This window comes from Odocoileus virginianus, chromosome 3 (assembly GCF_023699985.2).
Source record: "Odocoileus virginianus isolate 20LAN1187 ecotype Illinois chromosome 3, Ovbor_1.2, whole genome shotgun sequence".
Classification (NCBI taxonomy): domain Eukaryota; kingdom Metazoa; phylum Chordata; class Mammalia; order Artiodactyla; family Cervidae; genus Odocoileus; species Odocoileus virginianus.
In genome coordinates, this window is record NC_069676.1 from 9,019,500 (window position 1) to 9,039,522 (window position 20,023).

A 20,023-nucleotide genomic window follows, 5' to 3' on the forward strand; every position below is an offset into this window, starting at 1 on the left:
GGCTGATTCATAGCAATGTATGGCAAAAACCACCACAATATTGTAAAGTAATTAGCCTCCAACTAAAATAAATTAATTAAAAAAAACAAGAAGTGAGTCTTAACCCTATTATTTTAAAAAGACATTCAATACTGCCAACTCAATATCAGTTCCCAGTACTAACAAACCTTATGTTCTTTTTCCTGGAGTCACAAATTTTGAAGCCTTCTGTTGATTTACAGACTGGAGCCACCTTGAAAAGAACTAAATAACCTTACTTTTCTTTGATGTTAGTTTAAGACTTGTGACATAAATGAAAAATAGCTTTTATTAAGACTTGCTTCCCAAAAAAAAAAAAGACTTGCTTCCCTTGCAGTAAGTAAAATTGATACAAAGTAAGTCACAAATTTAAAGCGCTTTTGAAGGAATGAAAGAAGGAAGGAGAAAAAAAAGCAAAGGAAAAGGAAAACTAACAGGTCCTAAGCTAAGGAACTGCAAATTGTCAGTCATAAAAAAAAAAAAAAAAAAAAAAAATCATCTAATTCATCCCTCGACAGAAAATACATTCCATTTTTCAAATCCACATGCCAAGTCACTCAAACGAATTTGCACGCGTAGACTCAGCCCTAAATTTCCTAGGGCAGACCTGGATAATCTGAAACTCAATATGCAACAAAACGTGATTTATTAATAAAAAATTATCCCGCATAAAAGAGATACGGTAGGCCTACAAATCCGGAAGGACAAGTGAATGCTGGGGCCAGCTGGTGCACCACTCCTTCGCTGCGGCACCTGGTCTATACTTCGTGATTTCCCGCGCAATAAGTGGATGACAGTCCCGTCTGCCCAAACAAGGAGTACCTGAGCGCGACAGACTGGACAAGGGGAGCTCAGCTGCACACCTAAGCTATGCGGTAGCCGCCCCCAGCCCCGGGCGGACCGCGGGGAGGAAGTCCCTCGGCCAGCTCGTCCGTTCTAGGCCCTCACACCCCTCCCCGCTCCCTCCTAGCATTCCCGAGGGGATGGGCCGCACCTGCAGACTGGCCGGAGACACTCCCACCGCAAGGCGCCGCGCGGTCCAGCACAGCCACCTCCGTCTGCGGCCGCGGCGCACTTCCGCTTCCGGTGTCAGGGCTGTCAGCAGCGGAAGTGGCCGAGGCACTGGCTCTCAGGGCCATAGGAGCTTTGGAGTGTGGCGGAAAGCTTAACTCCTCTTTATATGACCTCGGAGAAGAAATTCTAGTTTCTTTCCCCCGGCTGGGGGTAAGGTTAAGCTCTGGGGTGGGGTCTGACCGGACCTAGAGGGTGGAGTTAGGGGCGGGGCGTATGCCACATGGTCCGGGCTAGTTGTTATTGTTTGTTGAGTTGCTAAGTTGTGTCCGACTCTGTGACCCCATGGACTGCAGCGCTCCAGGCTTCCCTGTCATTCACTGTCTTCCAGAGTTTGCACAAATCCATGTCCATTGAATCAGTGATGCTGTCTAACCGTCTCATCCTCTGCCGGCCCTCCTCCTTTTGCCCTCGGTCTTTTCCGGCATCGGGGTCTTTTTCCAGTGAGTCGGCTCTTCGCATCCGGTGGCCAGAGTATTGAAGCTTCAGCAACAGTCCTTCCAGTGACTATTCAGGGATGAGTTTAAGCCGGTGGAGTGGGGATTGAGGTGGGATCTAGGCTTGGTGGGTGCGGCGGTGCTTCGCTGGCACTTTGGGATGCTCAATGTTTGACTTTCCTCTCCCCCTTCCTTCCGCCCCCCGCCTGCCCCGCCCTGCCTTTCTCCTTTGTTTTTGGTTTTGTTTGGGAGTTTGGGGGCTTTTTGTTGTTTTATTTTTGGTTTTTTTAGAAGAGAATGGGTTTTTTTTAGAGCGGGAGAGGATGTAAGAAGGGAGAGCCGACCTTTTTCGCTGCTTTATACACAGGAATGATTTATTTTACAAACTAGTCAGTTGCAACATTAGCCTGAAAAATCAAAAACATTTCTTAATATGTCTCAAAGGCAAAGTGAACTTTATAATGATATGCTTTCACATTAACCAGTATGACAAATCATAAGAAACTTAACACCATATTCAAAATAAGATATACAGAACAAGTATTTTGAAGTCATCTATTGTGTGTAACTCATAGTTAACGTTATGTGTATACGTCTCATTATTTCCTCCAAGGTTATCAATCAATGAAGCAAATGTTCCTTTGATGCAGAAGCACAGACACATATTTGTTTTTTAGTCAAGCAAGTTTTATTGAGTCTCATCACTAAAACTTGTTGTCTAAATGAAACATATATTTTTTTTTCTCCATATTACAAAAGAAAAACAGACTAACTGAAAAAACTTGTGAAGAAAAACCCAAACTATGCATTATAATCACTTAATACCTGTGTTGAATTGTATCATTTCTTCCAAAGCAATTTTGGCTTACTAGCAAAAATCATTTACTGTTTTTCTTCAATTCTTTTAGGTTTTTTTTAGTCTTTTTATTGATCTGTAACATACATATAGAAAATTGCTTTGCAGTGTACATACAGAAACATATAGGAATATACAGAAATCGACATAGCTCGAAGAATTTTCACAAAGTGAACACACTCAGAAAGTTCCCTCATGTCTGTTTCATTTACTGTCTTCTTCCCCAAAGGAAAATCACTATCCTGATTTCTACGATCATAGGTTGGTTTTGTCTGTTTTAATATTTTATATAAATAAGCTCACACTGTATGAATTCTTTTTTCTTTGATTTCTTTGGCTCAACATCATGTTTGTAATCTTTGTTCAAGTTATTGCACGTCAAATAAATAATTCCATACAGTGCAATGTGGTGAAGTCATTAAAGTTTAAGTGGTATATAGTTTACAATAGCTACTCAAAATATGTCAGTATTATGAGTTAACTACACAACAACATCTTTATTTTAATCCCCTGGCATTTATCTATTCCCAAATTTAATTTGCACTATCTGATTTTATTGCCTAATATTATTTGCATGAATAAAAATATTTTTTAAAAAATAAAAGAAAATCAAATTTTGTTAGTGCCATAAATGTATTCTTTCCCCTAAAGAGTAAGTGATTTGACAAGATTAACCTCACTTCAAATGTGATAAAATTGAGAGTGAATGAAATCAATCACCTTGACATAAAATCACTGAGCACAGAGAAGGTATTTCTTAAACATTTGTTGGATGGATGAGAAGATGATGGGTAAATGGATGAGTGGATGGGTAAATAATGCATGGACAGAGGTGAGTGGGTTATGGATGGGTGGATGATGCATGGATAAATGAATGGATGGATGGATGGATGGATGATGGTGGATAGGTAGAGGGATAAATTAATGTGATGACCAAGTTTGTAAATCCCACTTTAATGCACTTGTTACAAAAATTAGCTTATTAATGAGTATCCTTACACCTGAATTTTCAAGGGCAATAAGAATATATTAGCAGATTTTAAATGATGTGAAAGTTGCTCAGTCGTGTCTGACTCTACGACCCCAAGGACTGTAGCCCACCAAGCTCCTCTGTCCTTGGGATTCTCCAGACCAGAATACTGGAGTTGGCAGCCATTTCCTTCTCCAAGGTATCTTCCCAACCCAAGGATTGAACTCAGGTCTCCCTCATTGCAGAAGGATTCTTTACCATCTGAGCTACCAGGGAAACCCAAAGGAACTAGTTAATATATCTGTAGGATTTTCTTCAGTTCCTTATACCCCAAGAATTAGACCTTCTTCCATACCTCAATCCTGCTTCATAAACCCAGCTGCTTTGAATTTCTTATTCCTTAGTTTCCCCAGAAGATGGCAGTAGAGTGTAAAGACTAAATGGGCTTCTCTGGTGGCCCAGACGATAAATCTTAAGTATTAATGTACAAATAGGATTCAACCATCATTATTATCAATGAAATAATATTGATAACAAGGGAGGGGTTTCCCAAGTGGCTCAGTAGTAAATAATCTGTCTGCCAGTGCAAGAGACGTGGGTTCAACCCCTGGGTTGGGAAGATCTCTTAGAGGAGGAAATGGCAACCCACTTCAGTATTCTTGCCTGGAAAATCCCACGGACAGAGGAGCCTGGCAGGCTGGAGTCCATGGTGGTGGCAAAGAGTCTGATATGACTTAGCGACTGAGTACATATGCAGATAACAAGGGATCTTATTTGTACCCTGCCGTAATCCAAGTACAGTATTTCTTTTTTCCTGGCATAAATGTATATTAAAATTTTTACAGTAAATAAACTGACTTCCTTTTTTGGAAGGCAGTTAAACTCTATTTTGGGGTTTCCCTGATAGCTCAGTTGGTAAAGAATCTGCCTGCAATGCAGGAGACCCCAGTTCGATTCCTGGGTCGGGAAGATCCCCTGGCAAAGGGATAGGCTACCCACTCCAGTATTCTTGGGCTTCCCTTGTGGCTCAGCTGGTAAAGAATCCGCCTGCAATTCGGGATACCTGGGTTCAATCCCTGGGTTGGGAAGGTCCCCTGGAGAAGGGAAAGGCTTCCCGCTCCAGTACTCTGGCCTGGAGAATTCCATGGATTGTATAATCCATGGGGTCACAAAGAGTGGGACACAACTGAATGACTTTCACTCAATTCTCTTTTATTATATTTGATGTTTTTTTTTTCTTTCTTTTTTTTTTTTTTTTTTGGCCATGCTACATGGCATGTGGGATCTCAGTTCCCCAACCGAGGCTCGAACTTGCACCCCCTGCATTGGAAGCATGGAGTCTCAACCACTGGTCCACCAGGGAAGTCCCCTAGTGGGACTTCTAAGTGAAGTCATATGTGACTTCTAAGTGAAGTCACATACTTCTAAGTGAAGGTTCCCCCATACTTCCAAAATGAGATAATGTTGAACATACCTTGTAATGAATTTCACATTTGACTCTATTTTTTTGTAATGACGGTTGTGAAAACTGAGTTACAGTCTTTTCAAAAAAAAAAAAATTCCTCCCTTAACATGCATCTTTTCTGAAACTTGTCAAGACAGTTAAGACACACTACGACAGCAATATTCAGAAAGATAACCTTTTTTTTTTTCTTGAGTTTGAAATTTTAATGTCAAAATAAAGTCTTAAGATAACCCTTTCACATTCATTTGAATCAGTTCTAATGAGATGGATGAAACTGGAGCCCATTATACAGAGTGAAGTAAGCCACAAAGATAAAGAACATTACAGCATGCTAACACATATATATGGAATTTAGAAAGGTGGTAATGATAACCCTATATGCCAAACAGAAAAAGAAACAAAGATGTACAAAACAGACTTTTGTACTCTGTGGGAGAAGGCAAGGGTGGGATGTTTCGAAAGAACAGCATGTATATTATCTATAGTGAAACAGATCACCAGCCCAGGTGGGATGCATGAGACAAATGCTCGGGCCTGGTGCACTGGGAAGACCCAGAGGAATCGGGTGGAGAGGGAGGTGGGAGAGGGGAATCGGGATGGGGAATACATGTAACTCCATGGCTGATTCATGTCAATGTATGACAAAACCCACTGAAATGTTGTGAAGTAATTAGCCTCCAACTAATAAAAATAAATGAAAAAAAAAAGATAACCCTTTCACAAAAATAAGGCAGCTTTATGCTGTAAAAACACTAGTTCTTTGTCAAAGGTTATGTTCATCTGTTTTCATGTATGTTCTGCTGTCACCACCTGTCAGCATCATCTTTAATTTTTATGTATTTATTTATTTATTTGACCACACTGGTCAAAAGTTGCAGCACATAGGGTTTGGGGGGTTTTTTGTTTTTTTATTTTTTTATTTTTCCCACATGTGAACTCTTAGTTGCAGCATGTGGGATCTAGTTCCCCCACCAGGGATCAAACCCAGGCCCCCAGCACTGGGAGCGAGGAGTCTTAGCCACTGAACCACCAGGAAAGTCCCCAGCATCTTCTTTAAAGATCTTTTTTTCTTTCATATGGAGAGCTACATGGCAGCTCGTTGGCTATCCAAGTATGCTTTGCAGCCTAAATGTATAACACCGACAGTGAAGAGGTCAACTGTGGTTTCATGAACATGCTGAGTTGGTCCCAGTGGTGTCTGCATGTCTCAACAGATCTTAAAGGAACAATACTGGTACTCCTCATCACAGTCCTTTTTAATTTTGCCACAAATCCCATAGCACCTGCCACATTGGCTGCAGCACTTTGTCAGGGAAGGAAAGCTAATATTCAGATGGACACCAAACAGTGAAGAGCCACACCCATTTGGCAGGGAGGATTTACCATCATAACATGGGAAAGGCTTAGATCCATCCCCTCATTCATGCTTGCAAAGCTAGTCCTCACCTCCCAGGAAGTTCAAGATGGTGTTCAGGCATTTGTCTGTCTTGTGAATGCCCTTCTGGTTAGTCTGCCTGGTAGCCCTCCAGTCCGTAGCCTCCTCCTGGCACCTGAAAGCTGTGGTCAGGAGAAGGAAGAGGAGGGTGGGAGGCAAAGGCCATCGGTGCAGCACCGAACCCCACGGGTCCCCAGAGCCCGCGAGATGGGTGCCCCTCCTTGAAGCCCTCACGCCGCCCTCAGTAGCAGTAGCAGCCCCAAACCAGGTTCGATGACCTTGTGCATGCGTGCCAAGTCGCTTAAGTCATTTCTAACTCTTTGTGACCCTATGAATCATAGCCCACCAGTTTCCTTTGTCCATGAGATTCTCCAAGCATGAATGCTGGAGTGGGTTGCCATGCCCTTCTCCAGGAGATCTTCCTAACTAGGGAGCGAACCCAGATCTCTTATGTCTCCTGCAGTGGCATGCAGGTTCTTTGATCCACATCCATGCGTCCTTCCTGGCTGGAGGCTGGTTCTCACTGTCTCCACTGGGCTTCCACCAGGGAGGCAGTCTCACTGTACAGTATTTCTAAATCTTGTTTCAGAATAAAACCAGAAACAGCTGGAAACTTTGAATTCTTTTTTCCTGCTTTGATGACATAACCAAATAAGGGAGAGACTGTGTTAGGTGAGATTCCTATAGTGGGGGGCTGAGTGGTTGGGACTTGCTGGGAATGCTACCAGGAAAGAGAGAGGAGGAAAACAGGATGAAGGAATTGAACAAAGATGTAGGTTCAGCCAGAGTCAAAATCACCTTGTGGCCTCCCTGGTGGCTTGGTGATAAAGAATCCGCCTGCCAATGCAGGAGACACAGATTTGATCCCTCTTCTTGGAAGATGCATGCTGTGGAGCAACTAAGCCAGAGCACCCACAACAACCGAGCCTCTGCTCTGCAATAAAAGAAGTCACTGCAGTGAGAAGCCTGCAAGCCACAAGTAGAGAAAGCCATGCACAGCAATGGAGACTGAGCACAGCTAAAAATAAGTAAATGAATAAATAGACCAACTTTTTAAATATATTTAAATATAATGAAAGAGGAAATGACACTCATATTCTGTGTAGCAACTTTTGAGGCAGTGGGCAAACATAACCAGACAAAGGTTTGATTAGAGTAGTAGACACCCCTCATGCTCTGCCCAGACCCCATCCATTACTTTGCCTGTCAGGTTATGTCCCCACCCCACCCCAGGGGCAGCCCATGGTCAGTGACTGACACAGGGGGATAAAAAGGCCTCACCTCAAGACAGATCATCTCCATGATATTCAGTACATACTCCAGAGCTACCCCACAGAATTAGCTGGGGTGACTCCTAGCCTCCCTAAAAAAAATGTACATCCCAACCCCTCCTCCCCCCAACAAACCATATACATCCCAACATACCCTAAACAAATTATTTGCATGTTAACCATTACTCCCCTCAACATAGCATGTGCATTCTAATCCTCACTCAAAAAAAAAAATCATTTGTATGCCAACACTTAACCATCCAACAAATGATGTCGTCCTAACTCTTACTACCCCAACAAGTTAAATGATCACAACCCTAGCACCTCTGACAAATGATGTACATCCGAGCTCTTAACCTCCCTCCCACAGCAAAGCATGGGCATCTTAATTCCTGTATCAAGATGTGCTGAAAGGCAACTGGCCTAAGATGACCACCTTATGAAAGGATTTCTGTCAATTACCAGAGGCTACTTTGGGAGCTACTGTGAAGGCTTCCTGAGAGGAAATATCTTTCCTGGGTCTGAGAGTTGGAAGGGGAGTTGGAAGAGAGAGAAAGAGAATTTCAGATAGTGGGAATAGCATGTGCAAAAAGACTCCACTAGAAAGGGGACTTTCGTCTGCTCAGTTTTATCCCTTGGACCCGAGAATGGACAGTGTCCTCTAGGGTGAGGCTGGAGGTTGAGCCTAGACTCTATGGTATGTAGATGTCCAGAGATCCCCACTGTTGGGAGTTACTGGCCCCTATCACCAGCAGACCTCTCAGGAGCTAGACTTCTCTGAAGCAGCTGATAACTACTTTCTGCAAACCTTTATGTTCTTGTATTCATTTAAATAAGTATTTGTTGAACACCTACTGTGTGTTAGACCCCATGGGAAGGGCAAAGATTATAGCAATGCATAAGCTAAACAAAAACCCTCAAACTGTGGAATTGGCATTCCAGTCATGGAGAGAGAGAATAAACAAAATAAATCAAGAAGAAATTTCCCTGGTGGTCCAGTGGCTAAGACTCTGCATTCCCAGTGAAGGGAGCCCAGGTTTGATCCCTGGTCAGGGAACTATATCCCACTTGCAGCAATTAAGAGTTTGCATGTCGCAACTAAAGATCCCACGTGCCACAGCTTAAGACCTGGCACAGCCAAACAAATAAATATTTACTGATTCACTCATAAATAAATAAAGTAAATAAGCAGATTGGTCTGTATATTAGGCTTCCCTGAAAGCTCAGTCAGTAAAGAATCCGCCTGCAATGCAGAAGATCCTGGTTCGATTCCTGGGTCAGGAAGATCCGCTGGAGAAGGGATAGGCTAATCACTCCAGTATTGTTGGGCTTTCCTTGTGGCTCAGCTGGTAAAGAATCCACCTGTAAATTGGGAGACTTGGGTTCCTTTCCATATATGCAAAAGCAATATATTATAAAACCATATTTCCAAATAAATCTGTAATAACTTGTTCAATAAGAATAAAATGAAAACTATAAAAAATAGAGAGGCATCATGTCACAGTTTAAATATTACGTTTGGTGGTACGTAAAATAATGGTGGCTTCCCTGGTGGTTCAGATGGTAAAGAACACACCTGCAATGCTAGAAACCTGGGTTCAATCCCTGGGTCAGGAAGATCCCCTGGAGAAGGGAATGGCAACCCACTCCAGTATTCTTGCCTGGAGAGTTCTGTGAACAGAGGAGCCTGGTGGGCTACAGTCCATGGGGTCACAAAGAGTCTGTCATGACTTAGTGACCAAACAACAAAATAATGGTGCCCCTTAAAGTTGATAACGCTTTGGGTTTGCTTACATATAGAATGCATAGGGAGGGGAAATATTTAGTCTACCTTAGAGTAAGGAAGATGGAAGAGTAGAGCTCTGGGGGATCTACTTTGGGAGTCAAGGGAGGATGTCTTAAAAAAAATGCACACATGAAAGTTGTGGCCAAGGGCAGAGCAGTGGAGGAAAAAGGGAAATTGCAGGTGGACATGACCACACGGAGGCTGGACCACAAAAGTGTGTGCAGGGGTGCCTAAGCAGAGCTGCTCAGGAAAGGTGGGCAGCCTGAGGAAGGAGAGTGGGAAATGAGGCTGGAAAGGTAAACTGGGGCCAGACTGAGTGGGACTTATATGTCTATGATGCACATTTAGGCTGCAGAGTATCTGTGGGGCTGTGAGGCAGGGCTGTGATGGGTTCAGATTCATGTTTCTGAAAGCTCTCTCAGCTGCAGGACAAAGAATGGGATGAAAGAACAACCGTTCTGAAGACTACTAAGTTATTCCAGGTCAGAGATGTCTGAGGGGCAGAAAAGTGGAATAATTTTCCCGAAGTCACACAGCTAGCCAAGCCAAGATTTGAAACCAGACAGCCTGGCTCTAGAGCCAGCCCTCTGCAACAACGCTGGCCTGACCATTAGGTGGCACTGTCTGTCCTTCTTGATCAACTCTCACCTCTGACTCTCACTCCACCTCCAGAGGGCCACTAGGGAGAAAGAACAAGAAGGCCCACCTCATGGCTGCGGGGCCAGCGGGATGTTGAGAACCCAAGAGTCTTACTGTGCAAGATTCACGGCCTTGTCGACCCCAAGTGAAAAACTGAAAGTGTTTGTCACTCAGTCGTGTCTGACTCTTTATCACCCAGGGACTGCCACCAGCCCGGCTCCTCCATCCATGGGATTCTTCAGGCATGAATACTGGAGTCAGTAGACCTTCCCTTTTCCAGGGGATCTTCCTGACCCAGGGATTGAACCCAGGTCTCCTGAATTGCAGGCAGATTCTTTATTATCTGAGCGACCAGGGACGTCAACCCCAAGAGCTGGCTAATTCCACCATGCTCCAACCACCCAAGGAAGCCTCTCTTCATCTTCTCTCATTCACACACTAGTCTCCTGCTCTCTCTAGACTTAATGTTGGCTGTCTTTGGTGTCTCCACCTCTTCACCTTCCATTTTTCCCTCAGTCTACTCCATTCAGGCCTCCACCATCACCATACCACCCCCACCACCATGATCTCTGCCACCAACCTCCACTGTTTTCAGTACCATCACCATCACAACCACCACCTTTATTGAAATGAAGCAGGACCCCATGGTCCTTGCTGCCCTCAACATGGCCTCTCCCTGCCTTTTGTCTGTGATAAACTTTAGTCAAAGAAGAAGTTTAATCAGAGAAGCGAGAAATGTGGAAACAAAGGAAAACGGTCAAAGGAGACTAAAATAATAATAATGTTGTCATTAAGGACAGTCAATGACCTTTTGTTCTTTCTCAAGAGCTGTAGATAATATTCTGAGCGATATCCTGTGAGCTGTCTTATAGATAGTGAAACACCACATGGAGAAGTCAACTGCGTGATGACCAGACTGTACCCAGGACTTGAGCTGCCACAATTTTGAGAACTGACTGCAAAGAAATGGGAACACGTGTACCCTGGAACTGAAGATAACTGTATCTAAAACAACCCAGATGATGCTGGTCAGACCAACTTAGGACCACTTTAAAGATGACTGTTAGAGATGACGATGCTGTTTCTGCATGGAGCCCCCGCCGCCGCCGCCCCCCCCACCCCCAGACGCTAAAATGCTCTCACTCCCTGCTTCTCGGCACCGGTGGGACAGGCCTTTGGAGAGATGTCGGCCACCCTCCCCCCTGCCCCAGTGGCCAGCATCTGAAATAAAGCAAACGTTCCTTTCCACCAACCTGGCCTGTTTACTGGCTTTTGAGCAGCCCGACCTACACACTCCTTTCAGTAACATTATCACCACCAGCACCACCAATACGGTTGTCCCCGCTGCCACCATCACCTCCACCATCACCTGTACTATCCTTCTCCACCAGTATCCTCGTCACCACTGTCATCCTCACCACTGGAGCTGCTCTTCCCAAAAGTAGAACAGCCTTCTTATTGCTCTGTCCTGTGAATGCTTTCAATCAATTCACTTTGGTCTCTTTCTGTGGTCCTGCATGAAACTGTACTCTATTCATGTCTCCCCATCTATCTGGCCATTCTTGCCCTGTTTTCTCTGTTAGCAGCTCCTCCACTCCTTGATTTTTTGGGGGGTGGGGGGCTGTGACTGATCTGGATCTTCATTGCTGCTTGCAGACTTCCCTAGCTGCAGAGAGCAGTGGCTATTCTTCATTTCAGCACCCAGCACTCTCACTGCAGCGTCTCTTCTTGTTATGGAGCACAGGCTCCAGAGCACAAGGGCTTCAGTACTTAAAACACATTCCACAGTCGATCCACAGCATGTGGGATCCTCCCCGACTAGAGATTGAACCTGGGTCCCTGCTTTGGCAGGCAGATTCTTAACCACTGGACCACCTGGAAAGTCCCTTCCCTCCTTGATTTTTAAAATGCTTACTCAGGACTCTATTATTCTCAGTCTACAGTTGCTCTCTCAATGATTTAATCTATTGTCATGGCTATAGTTGGGCTTCCCTGGTGGCTCAGTAGATAAAGAATCTGCCTACAATGCAGGAGACCTGGGTTCAATCCCTGGGTTGGGAAGATCCCCTGGAGGAGAGCCTGGCAAACCACTCCAATATTCTTGCCTGGAGAATCAGTGGACGGAGGAGCCTGGAGGGCTACAGTCCTTGAGGTGGCGAAGAGTCCAACACAACTGATCGACTAACACTTTCACTTTCATGGTTATAATTGCCATCTATTGGCCAGGAGTGGAAGGGGAAAACCCTCCATTTTGTGATTAGATTACACATACTATGTATATTGAAATCACAACACCTCAAAATCAACTGATCCAAAACTCAATTCTACCTCTCCCCCCAATCTGCTTTTCCTCAAGTGTATCCTTTCTCTATAGTTCTATATAGAAAATATTGTGCGAATTTTGCTCACTGCTATATCCCTAGAAAGTAGCACAGATTCTGTCATTCAATATATTCATCTTAGGCATTTTCTTGGTGGTCCAGTGGCTAAGACTCCACTCTCCCCCTCCAGGGAGCCAGGGTTCAATGCTTCATCAGAGAACTAGATTCTCCACACCCCAACTAAGGATCCAAGACCCAGCACAGACAAACAAATACAAAATAAGAATTAAAATTTTCATCTTAATAAACATTTGCTGAGAGAGGGAATGATTCCCAAATCCTACACTAGTCTAGACAGCCCCAAAAGACCAAATAATTCATCACCTTCTACTATACTTTGAGACTCCAGCCAGATCTGATGAGTGCTGTCTTCTGAGGGAGAAGGGGAATCCCCAGATTTGTAACAAAAAAAAAAAAAAAAGACTCTTCCACCAGATTTCCCTCTGGCACAATTTCACTTCTGTCTAAGAAACTTCCTTCTTTAATTTTTTTTCGTGGGTCTCTGTAATCAATTAATTTTCTTAGTTTTTCTTTATAAGGATACATCTTTGTTTAACCTTCATTCCTCAATGATATTTTCACCAGATATAAAATTCTGAGTTGATAGTCTCTTCTTTCATCATTTAAAAATATTGTTCTACTCTGTTCATCTGTTCAGCGTTATGCAGCAGCCTGGGTGGGAGGGGAGTCTGGGGGAAAATGGATACATGTATATGAATTGCTGAGTCCATTTGCTGTCTGCATGAAAGTATCACAACATTGTTAATCAGCTATACTCCAGTACAAAGGTTTTTTAAATAATTAAAAAATAAAAAATGACTCTTCCAAATCAGTATTATGAAAATGACTATCCTACCCAATCTACAGATTCAATGCAATTTCTATAAAATTACCAAAGACATTTTTCACAGAACTAGAACAAAAAATTTTACAATTTGTATTGAAACCCAAAAGATGCCAAAATAGCTAAAGTAATCTTGAGAAAGAAGAATGTAGCTGGAAGAATCAACCTTCTTAAGACTATACTGCAAAGCTACAGTAATCAAGACAGTGCAGTACTGGCACAAAAATAGAAATATAGATCAACAGAGCAAGATAGAAAGCACAGAGATAAACCCACACACCTTTGGGTACCTTATCTTTGACAAAGGAGAAAAGAATATACAATGGAGAAAAGACAGCTTCTTCAATAAGTGGTGCTGGGAAATCTGGACAGCTACATGTAAAAGAATGAAATTAGAACACTTCTTAACATCATGTATAAAGATAAGTTCAAATGGATTGAAGACCTAAATATAAGACCAGAAACTATAAAATTCTTAGAGGAAAACATAGGTAGAACATTCTTGAACATAAATCACAGCAAGATCCTCTTTGACCTACTTCCTGGGTTGTTCGTTTTAATGGAAGTAAAAACAAAAATAGACAAATGGGACCTAATTAAGCTTAAAAGCTTTCACACTGCAAAAGGGAACTATAAGAAGATGAAAAGACAGCCCTCAGACTGGAAGAAAATAACTGCAAATTAAGTAAATGACAAAGGATTCATCTCCAAAATATACAAGTAGTTCATGCAGCTTAATATCAGAAAAACAAACAACCCAATCAAAAAATGGGCAAAACACCTAAACAGACATTTCTCCAAAGAAAACATACAGGTGGCTAATAAACATAAGAGAAGATGCTAAACATCACTAATTGTTAGAGAAATGCAAATTAAAACTACAATGAAGTAACATGACACATCAGTGAGAAGAGCCACCATCAAAAAATTTGCAAACGGAACCGACAATGACTAGTGGTATGTCTAGGCCTCCTGGGCCAGGTTGACCACAGCAAGGAAAGCAGCACAGTGACCACCAGAAATCTACAGTGAATCAGCGTTCCCATCCCTGCAGCCCACTGCCAAGCAAGTAGAAAGCAGGAAATACTGAGACTTCGTAAGAGTTGCTGCACTCGTTGTGGGTTTCATGTGGATCACAACTTCTAGATAAAAAGATTGCAGATATTAAGTGACAATGTGAAACTAGAAATCAGCTCTACTGGATTCCTATCAGAAATCTTGCAGAAAGTAGGCCATCTGGGTTCTGATCTGCTATAAAAGATGAAGATTTAAGTGACCTTAATTAACCGGTCCTGTGCCCCATCCATAAGGAATTCTCTGTAGTAGGTTGTGGCTGGATTAGACTTCCTGGAACATTCCACTCTCAAAAGAACTGATGTGTTTGGATAATCTGTGGAGGGTTCTGATTTATAATTTAAACTTGAGTTGTACCCTGAGATAACCACAAATTGAATTCAACCAAACTTGGGTCACCAAGTGGCAAAACGGGTAGCAAGGAATAATCTTATTTCTTTTAGTAATTTTTTATTTGGGTAGTGCTTTTTCTGTGTTCTATATTAAAGTGGTTTTTTTGGTTGTTATTGGGTTTTTTTTTTTTTTTGGCTATCACTTAGAATAGTTCTTTGACAGAGCATATTGCTTGGCTAAATAACCTGAAGTACACGTTGGAATTACGAATGCCTCATGAATTTGCAGATCCCTAGAGAGAAACCAAATGGCTTTAACGTAAAGGACAGTAAATGAAGGGGGCTCTAGTTCAGGTGCTGCTAAAGCCTCCCCTAATCAGGTCAAAACTGCATAGTAAACTGGTGGAAAGAGTTTGTATAGCTTCTGCTCAGGCCAAAGGAGTCACTGACCTGTGTTCAAATTCAAAGCAGTGAGAGTAGAACCTCAACTTAAGACACACTACCCCCTTGGGGTGGGGAGAGCAGAAGAATCAGACAGTCCCCTGGGGCCCTACTTCCAGATCTTCCTGTCCCCCTTGGCTGCTTTCTTCCCTACTTTGTCCCTTGAGCTCCCTCCAGGCAGGGAAAAGAGGCCAGGTGCTAAAAATGAGCCTTTCTCGGGCACGTGAGCAGGGGAAGGCAGGTGCCCGAGCCGGCACTCCTCCTCCCAGCAGCTGAGATGGGGGAGGGTGCCCCTCCGCGTGGCCGGTGCCACTCTGTGCGGCCAGGTGACCAGCTGCTGTCCCTCCTTGTGTCTCCCTGAGTGACTGCTGACGAGGCACTGCCACTCCTGGGCTGCGGTGCCTTCCTGGGGAAGAGGAATGAACCTCACTAGCTGACGGCAGGCCCCTCCCCTCTCAAAGCAGGGAGGAGCCTCCGCCTCAGTTTCCCCATCTGGACAGCAGAGGGCTCTGCCTGTCCCCCATTGATATCATTATGGAACCCCAGCTGGGGTCCCCTATTCAGCACCGACCACCCCCCCCCCAACACACACACACAGCAGCTGCTCCTCCAACCACACCCCTCCTCCTGCTCCCCCACCCACAGCCCTTGACCCTGGTCAGCCTCCCCCCACACAGGCCACCAGATGGGCTCCTGAGACCCTCCCCACCCCCAAGGCAAAAGGCTGCCTTGTGTGCAGCTCATTCCGCTGGGGGTGGAGAGCGGGAGGGTGTACGCTAGGCCTTGGACTGGCAAATAGAGGCCTGGGGGGGTGGTCTATGTGCCTCAGTTTCCTCCCCAACGACAGTGGACTTTTTATATCTGAAAACTGAGGGGACTTCCCTGGTGCTCAGACAGTAAAGAATCCACCTGCAATGCAGGAAATGTGGGTTCGATCCCTGGGTTGGGAAGATCCCCTGGAGAAGGAAATGGCAGCCCTCTCCAGTATTCTTGCCTGGAGAATCCCTTGGACAGAGGAGCCTGGTGGGCTACAGTCCATGGGGTCGAAAGAGTCGGATACCACTGAGTGACTGACACACATACAAAATTGAGATACTTGATGGTGCAAGGGCACACTTTATCTACTCTCCTATCTCCTGCAGGAAGCAGGATGGGGCAGGCAGCACCTGGGAGGCAGGGTGACTCCCCCCCCCCCATCCCTTCTGGAAGTCTTGGGGCCTCAGTGCCTGCAACAGCTGGCCTTGGGCAAATAAAAGACTAAGTTGTTTACTGGCAAAAAAAAAAAAAAAGACACACTAAAGTTTCACAGATCTTGAGTGATCTTTAACAAGAATTCCGGATGCATTTACACCCAAACATTTAAGGTATTAGGTACTCTGTAGATGCAGTGGTTGTCCCAGCCTAACTTTGTTATCAACCTTCTGGGGTGTCTTTACATAGTTCATTTGGAGACTCAGGGGTGAAAGACGGGTGATGTAGCACTTCTGTCTTTAATAATTACAGCTTCAATTATCCAGTAATTTTTAGTCCTGAAAAGGGACACCAGGACGCTGCCCAGGATTGCTGAAAAGTCTTTCCATCTGGTAATTTCCTAGTTTTGTATAGTCTGGTAATTTCCTAGTTTTTTATCTTCAGTTCAGTAGAAATATTTCAAAGTGGCATGTGACCACTTGATGCAGAGTCTGGGTTTCTCTGTAATAAAATCCCTTTGCCAAATGTAGGATTTGCCAACTGGCTCCTGGCAAGCATGAAGCAGATGGGTGAGTAAAACTGTCCTGATGTGGGAGTATTTCTCTCTAGGAGTTGAGTCTTGATGAAAGTGTCAATGCAGGAATCCTACTCCTGGGAGGCTTACGGAATCACCTGATGGGACCTACAAACTGTATCTGGGCAACAATGTTGGGGTTATCTGAGGTGGCAGGCAGATGTCTACATTGTGATGTGCTTGGGTGAGTAGAGCCCGTCAAGCCAAGGAGAGGTTGGATGATTGAGAAACACAGGACTCTTGGTTAATCTAAAGACTTCATTTGGGAACCAGAAATCTTTTAACAAATAATCTCTTGGACCTTGAGCCACATATTTCCCCTGAAAAGTGCATTTTTTTTTCCAGCAAAATTTTGTCAGGGATTATTTCATTAAGGAACTGAGATGAATATGTTATTTAATGGCATAAAAATCTGAAGACCTGCAGGAGATTTAAAAATTCCCACCCTTGTTATAACTTTTTTTTTTTTTTTTTTTTTTTTTTTTTTAAACATAATAAACCATTTATTAAAACATCATGTGGTAAAATTAACTTTGTGACCCAATGTGACAATGGTAAACATTTTCCCCTTGTTAACATTCCACCTAAAACACAGTTAAATTATAACACAATACAACCAGAAGCTGAAAAAACTTCTGTCCTTTATCACTCACTAGGTGAGTGCAGATCTAGGTTTTCTTGATGAGTCAGAGAGAGGATTATAAAGACACCTGAAATCCCATACAACCAAAGGTTAAATTTTATTTACCCTATTCGCTGGTCCAAACTTAAAATTATATCAAATAAAAATTTAATTAATTATCCTCCCCCCTGCCAAAATAAATATTAGGAACACATTAAGGATAAGAACTGGGTTTTAAACTGTACTTTATTTGTTACTATAACATTGTCTTTTTAAAAAAACTGATCAACCATAAGCATGCAAATTCTCTTCTGAACGGAACCGCTTCAATAACTCCTTGGATATCGGTAAGTAAATTATGAAGGTTGTTTAATGTATAGTCCTCTCCTTTATAGCACTTCTAAGCAGTGTGTGAGACACATACCAGAGGTAGGAAAGACCATCCTTAATAAATTATCTTAATTGTAGAGAATTTCTGAAAATAAAACTGAAAAAGGCTAAACCATGCCTTTGATGAGTCCCAAAAGACCACAGATCCATCTCCTATTCGAAGAATTAGTCCCCTGGAGAGTTCTAGCCTCTGTAGAGCAATTGATAACAAGATATACCAAGGCTCCGAACAACTGACTGCATGAAGAACACCTTCGTTTGCTCTCACTTCCCGATTCTCTGGACCACCCAGTCCTGCTGGCAGAGAGGGCAGCGATTGTTCTGTTTCACCCACAAGGACATGCAGCAGTTGTGGAAGGAATGATTACATTCTCCCCAGACAACAACACAATCCTCTTGTTTGTTTTCAGCTTGACATCTAAGACAGGCATCCATCACCTGGACCCTGCAGATGGCGCACGTATCGCACTCCACGTCCCAGCTCCACATGGCCACAGCGTTCCACTTCTTGAGAGAGAACATTTTGTCGCCGCCCGACTTGGATCCTGAGCTCCCCGAGTGAGACGACAGGGCGCAGGGTTCCTCACCGTCTTCCACGTCGGCCATAGCGGCGGCGCGGAGCCGGCGGCGGAGACGTTGGGTCGTGGGAGGCGGGCGGCTATGGCGGCTCCGTGGGGCCGCCCGACGGGCCACAGCGCCGCCCCTTGTTATAACTTTTTTAAAGACTGTAGAATTATCAAAATGCGTAAGAATCAAGTTTCAATGTGCTGTATGATGGGTGGATGAGGCTGTCCATTGTACTATTTCTTTGAATTTTTAGGCATGGTTTGGCAGTGCAAATACTCCCTGTCATTAACAAATTCAATAAAAAGTAAATATATGGAAAAATCTGCAAACAATAAGTGCTGGAGAGGATGTAGAAAAAAAGAGAACCCTCTCACACTATTGGTGGGATGGTATATTGATACAGCCACAATCAAGAACAGTACGGAGATTCCTTAAAAATCTAGGAATAAAAATACCATATGACCCAGGAATCCCACTATTGGGCATATACCCTGAGTTAACCATAATTCAAAAAGACACATGTACCCTAATGTTCATCACAGCACTACTTATAACAGCCAGGACCTGGAGGCAAGCTAGTTGTCCATCAACAGATGAATGGACAAAGAATTTGTGATACATATATACAATGAAATATTACTCAACCATAAAAGGAACAAATCTGAGTCAGTAGATGAACCTAGAGCCTATTACACAGAACGAAGTAAGTCAGAAATAGAACAACAAATATGGTACAAGAATGCATATACATATATATATATATATATGAAATCTAGAAAAATGGTACTGATGAACCTATTTGCAGGGCAGGAATAAAGATACAGAGAGAGAACAGAGTTGTGGACACAATGGGGGAAGAAGGTGGGACAAACTGAGAGAGTAGCATGCAAACATACATACTACCATATGTGAAACAGATAGCCAGTGGGATGCTTTGTGATGACCTAGAGGGGTGGGATGGGGGGCTGGGAAGTTCAAGAGGGAGGAGATATATGTATACGTATGACTGATTCACATTCTTATACAGCAGAAACCAAGAGAGCATTGTAAAGCAATTATCCTCCAACTTAAATTTTTTTAGAAAGAAATACACTTTAGCTGCATTAAGCTAGGGAAAAAATGACTCTTTCAGAAACTTTAGGTAACAACAGAGACACTCTAAATTCTGGTTTATCCAGCTTAAAACCACAGGGTTATTTAAAGTTTATTTTGACACCAAAGTCACTTCCTGCTCCTCAGGTGATGCTCTGTAACTAAAGGGCATTCCTTTCCTAGGGTCAGTTGATTCTGTAATCCCAAAGACAATTAATAATAGCTAGGAAAATCTACTACACAGTGAGCATATGAAAATGTATATAAAGGTGAAGAAAAGGTATATAAAATAAACAGATGAAAAGCAGAACCATGAGTCTGATGGTGAAAGACAGAAGTTCACTTTTCTGATAGTGGTTTTCTAAGTCAGCTGACATAAGATATGTGTCAAGACTCGTGAAACTTCCTTGAAATAGGAAAAGTGTCAAAAGCCCAATAGTGAGCCTTGAGAGCCATGGTGAGGGTTACCTGCACAAGAATGCGCGGGTTACCGCTTCTTCCAGGTATGTGCAACCTTGACAATGACTGTACCTTAACCTGCCCCATATCAGGGGCTACTTAACTGAA

The 20,023-nt window shown here is 43.3% G+C and overlaps 3 protein-coding genes, 1 long non-coding RNA gene and 1 pseudogene across 7 annotated transcripts in view; 2 read left to right on the top strand and 3 right to left on the bottom strand.

Moving 5' to 3' along the window:
- Positions 1-1,266, bottom strand: part of ZNF333 (zinc finger protein 333) — a 29,784-nt gene extending 28,518 nt beyond the window's left edge. For 3 of the 4 annotated variants that reach the window (XM_070462887.1, XM_070462881.1, XM_070462877.1), the window contains exon 1: positions 1,013-1,266. In XM_070462887.1, the coding sequence (XP_070318988.1) occupies positions 1,013-1,157 (145 nt within the window). In that variant the 5' untranslated portion in view covers positions 1,158-1,266. The remainder of the gene's footprint in view (positions 1-1,012) is intronic. The other variant, XM_020916629.2, reaches the window with a different exon arrangement.
- Positions 1,153-2,787, top strand: LOC139033554 (uncharacterized). The gene is made up of 2 exons (XR_011486104.1): positions 1,153-1,242; positions 1,421-2,787. It is a non-coding gene; the product is annotated as an uncharacterized lncRNA (long non-coding RNA).
- Positions 2,788-5,870: 3,083 nt separating this feature from the next.
- On the bottom strand, positions 5,871-10,594 carry LOC110152835 (group XIIA secretory phospholipase A2 pseudogene; annotated as a pseudogene).
- A 6,907-nt stretch (positions 10,595-17,501) lies between these two features.
- LOC139033555 (RING-box protein 2) lies at positions 17,502-18,491 on the bottom strand. The gene has a single exon (XM_070462895.1). It carries the CDS (start codon positions 18,401-18,403, stop codon positions 18,062-18,064), a length of 342 nt encoding a protein of 113 aa, XP_070318996.1. The 5' UTR covers positions 18,404-18,491; the 3' UTR covers positions 17,502-18,061.
- A 1,390-nt stretch (positions 18,492-19,881) lies between these two features.
- ADGRE3 (adhesion G protein-coupled receptor E3) overlaps positions 19,882-20,023 on the top strand; it is a 56,891-nt gene continuing 56,749 nt past the window's right edge. The window contains exon 1 of the mRNA XM_070462897.1: positions 19,882-19,959. Coding sequence (XP_070318998.1) covers positions 19,911-19,959 — 49 coding nt within the window. The 5' untranslated portion in view covers positions 19,882-19,910. The remainder of the gene's footprint in view (positions 19,960-20,023) is intronic.

What these genes read in the sequence shown, in the direction of transcription:
- LOC139033555 (XM_070462895.1), bottom strand. Translation starts at nt 18,403, where the DNA reads ATGGCCGACGTGGAAGACGGTGAGGAACCCTGCGCCCTGTCGTCTCAC.